Raw genomic sequence first — 4092 nt, 5'->3', positions numbered from 1 at the left:
GCTCTACACCTTGTTATCTCAGATTCTCCAGCGTCTGCAGTTCCTACTATCTCTGAAACAATTTTAACCCCGCTGCAAAGCCTCTTCTAAGGATGCCTACCCTGAAGAAGTTACCCTCCTCCCTCGAGTAGCTTATTAGCTCATTTCAGTCAACCACATTGCTGCTGTTGCGGAGTCGTATGTAGGTAAGGATTATCCTATGTGTGTCAAATTTCATCACTTATTTGTTATATTTGGACAGGTCTTGATGTTGAGGTGGCTTTGAGGAAGACTTTATCAGAAGTTACAGCAAAACTGAAGAATATTGTAGTTTTGGATTCCAGCAAAGATGCAGTATACAAAAAGGTATTTCTGATGTACCAGCATTAAAGCACAGTATCTTTCTGTTCATCTTCTGCATTATTGGGGACAGCTGTAAGCTAGGTCACCATAGCTTCAGTCCATCATTAATCATTGATTCTCAACTCAGTCATAAAATCGTATATGAAAACTGTACCTGTGAACGCATTTGGTTTTGTACAAGTATGGCAGTAATATCTTCCTTAATTGAAGTAAAATTTAACAGCTTTTATTTGCTTATTTTTGCAATTTTTTAAGAAGTTAGTGCTTCATTGGAGTCAGATACATTAGTGACATTTAAACAACTCTTGGTACATGGATAATAGTATAATGTAGGGTATACAGGGTAGTTTGATCTTTGTAGGATAATAGGTCAGCACAACATTGTGGGCCGAAGGGCCTGTACTGTGCTGTACTGTTCTATGTTCATTAATTTTTTTTTATTTCAAAGGCTGTTTCCATTGCTGGTAAAGAGGTCTTCAATTTCAAAATAATCTCTCATGTGGATGCGACAGAAGGTTTAGCCTATTCCAATATGGATGTAGTTGATAGTTGTGTTCAATTGACAGTTGGCTGTATCCAAGTCATCTTTGTAAAGAAGTTTTTGTCATCAGTACTGGTGAGGAAATTTTTAAAATTCACTCAAGAAGTGTGCAGAATGTGAATTGTACCTTCGTGTGCATTTAAAAAAAGTTTGTATTTTCATTGTAAACATGCATTTTGCCTGAACTCCTGTAGATTATTTTTTTCAGTATAGTGCACCTAGCTTCTGTTCATAACAGCATTTCGCTTGTTTCAGGCGTTCTTAAATGTTTTCCAAGCTGCCAGAGAAGCTGTCACAGAAGCAACTGTCCAAGCAGCATCTGGTGTGAAGGATCTCGCAGAACGGAGCACTAGAATGCAACTTGACATTCATATCAATGCACCTGTCGTTGTTGTACCTCAATCTCCTGTGTCAAAAAATGTTGTTGTTGCAGATTTTGGTTTTGTCATTATTCAGAACAGTTTCTCAATGATTAAACAGAAAGGTTCTACTGATCTCCCACCTATAATTGACTCCATGAAGGTTTCGTTACGTGAACTAAAACTGTACAGGTATGGAAATTTTATAGATTTTTAAAAAATTAATGTGAAAATATATATCATGAACGCATGACTGCTTTCTAATACTTGCATAGGTCATAATCTTGAATCTTTACAGTCCATTTTTAAATCAAAGGTCAAATTTTTAAATTTACTGCATCCAACTCCTAACTAATACCTTACTCGTTGCACTGTCTTTATAAATAGAGAGCATTTATGTAAAGTTTCTCTTTAGCCTGGAAAATAATTTTGCTGAACTTATTCTGGAATCTGTTCTAGGTTTATGAATGTTTGCTTGATGTTAACTTAAACTTGATTCATAGCCAAAAGTGCTTCCACAGGATCATCATATATTCTAGTCATAAATTTGCTTGAATATTGGAGTAACTATTACAATTGTAATATTATCATTATATGGTACAAAAATAAATATCTAGTACACTATTTTAAGCCCTCCCCAGTGATCAGTTTGAAGGCAGGGAGGGCATTTAATTAGGCAGGTGGTGGCACATGGGGACTCGACCATACTGCGCCTCCAGGCCAGTTTAAGTCCATGACAGAAAGGTGCCTGGGGCTACATCCAACTGGGGCTGTTATTATCCCAGTATGGGTGGACTTCTCAACACACTGGGAGCACAACAAGCAAACTGAAAGCACATGAACGTACAAAAGAGGAGCTTGCTCAGTCGTTCTGTAAGAACATGGCTGACCTGTTGTATTTTGAATTCCAGATTCCCATCAAAATACTATTGGGAAATCCAATTTGTCACTTTCAATCCAAATGTAAGATTAAATAATGTTATGGTCGTGCTATCTAGGGTTGCTTTAACTTTGAAGTCATCAATGAATCTGTCACAATACCAAACCATCATAACCTGCTCTAAGAAGTGATCTTGAAATAATTTTGTGAACTCCTCATCCAGACTACTATTGCTGACTTAATTTTTCATTTCAGTTTTTATATAAAGTCACCCATGTTTTTTGCAGTCTCTGTATCCCAAGCACCCAATATTTCTTCTTGTTTACTTTGTTCCACAATTTAATAACTTTTCGGGGCCCATAGACCCCTCCCACTGTGACTTATTTCTCCTGCTATTTTTTTCTTCTCTACCCAGACTGATGCTACATACAGAACCCCTAAGCCAAGGGCATCTCTAATTATTACATCTCTAATTATTACACAAATACCATTCTTGATTAGCATTGCTACCCTTCCACCTTTTACCTAGCTTCCTGTTTTTCTTGAATGTCATACACCTCTAAATATTCAGGACCCAGTTCTTGTCATTCTGAATGTCTCCATCATGGCTATCAGATTGTTTGTTTTTCCTTTTTTGCTTCAATGTGTGCAATTAATTTGTTTACTTTGCAATGAACCTTTAGTTCTATGTTTTTGTTATCTTTGTAACATCTAGTCTTGATTTGTTGATTTATTCTGAGGTTTTTCTCCCTGCCACTTTTTTTTTCCAAATTCTCATTTTACTATTTCCCTCTTATCTTGTCTCTACTCTTAGATATACCATAGCTTCGACGTATGATCCCTTGCCCCTATTCTAAACCCTCTTGACCTCTCTAGTTTTGCTTGACTACTTTTGTGAATGGCTGTACGAGGTAAATTTTGTCCTGGTTTTGTTTTGATACAGTAAGGTTGAGACAGAGGCACAGAGTGGTCAGTTCCAGGCCAATAAAGTAAACAGCTTGTAAGGCTTTGATTTTCTTTTAAAGTTGGAACAATAGAAGCAACATGAAGGGGTAGGGTCAAGCTCTCAAAGAGCCAGGATTTTAATTTAGCTTTCAGTAACTGTTGAAGTTTGGGAGCTCCTGTACATTTCTCCTTGCTACAGCAAAGCACTTGAGCTCTGTCTTTGTCTCAGAATTTTCTCTTGATGTTCTTTCCTCCTGGACTGGAGAAACTTTGCATGTGAGACTATCTATTTTACTGAATTTGTCTCTCCAGGGGTGCATTTATGGGATGTTATTATCTTGGAATAGCTAATCAGTGGTAATTAACATATATTGTTAAGTATTCCAATTGAGTTACAGTTATGCTAATCTTATTTTTGTTCTTATTTTGTCTGTATCTTAACTATAGTATAAGAATAAAGTGTGTTTTGCTTTAAGTTTGACCAATCAAGTTGCATACGGAACACAACGCCTTACATTTGACTTTGAAAAATAAGACAAAGTCAGGGCCTAGGGCTATCCTCTTAGTACGTTTTGATGTGGTTTGGTCTAGTCCATAACACTTTGAATACAATACAAAGAATACTCAAACAATTCGATATCAAGATCTGACCAACTTAGTAGTATCTGATAGATTCACCTTTGTCGTTTTAAGTTTTGGTTTATTTAACTGCAAATATTGAGCCTAATTAAAGTCAGGGAGTTCTCTGCAGTCCTATCTGCGGTAAAATAAAACAAAGAACTGTGGTTGCTGGAAATCTGAAACAACAGAAATTGCTGGAGAATTTCAGCAGGTCTGGCAGAATCTGTGGGGAAAACGCTTTGGAAAGTTTAACGTTTCTGAAGAAGGGTCAATACTCAAAATGCCAACTCTGCTTTCCCTCCTTTAGATGTTGCCAGACTTAGAGTTCCTTCAGCAATTTGTGTTTGTTCTGTTTCTCCAGTATCTGACTGAGGGAACCAGTGTTCAGCAATCTGCTGAAAGCC

The 4092-nt window shown here is 37.0% G+C and overlaps 1 protein-coding gene across 1 annotated transcript in view; it reads left to right on the top strand.

Moving 5' to 3' along the window:
* The window catches only part of vps13a (vacuolar protein sorting 13 homolog A), a 330557-nt gene that overhangs the window by 176513 nt on the left and 149952 nt on the right, over positions 1–4092 (top strand). The window contains exons 31-33 of the mRNA XM_048593475.1: positions 242–345; positions 791–958; positions 1139–1434. Of these exons, the coding sequence (XP_048449432.1) occupies positions 242–345; positions 791–958; positions 1139–1434 (568 nt within the window). The remainder of the gene's footprint in view (positions 1–241; positions 346–790; positions 959–1138; positions 1435–4092) is intronic.

Source organism: Rhincodon typus, chromosome 3 (genome assembly GCF_021869965.1).
Source record: "Rhincodon typus isolate 14 chromosome 3, sRhiTyp1.1, whole genome shotgun sequence".
Taxonomy (NCBI): domain Eukaryota; kingdom Metazoa; phylum Chordata; class Chondrichthyes; order Orectolobiformes; family Rhincodontidae; genus Rhincodon; species Rhincodon typus.
The sequence above is the reverse complement of the archived record's forward strand: the minus strand, read 5'-3'. Positions and strand labels throughout refer to the sequence as shown.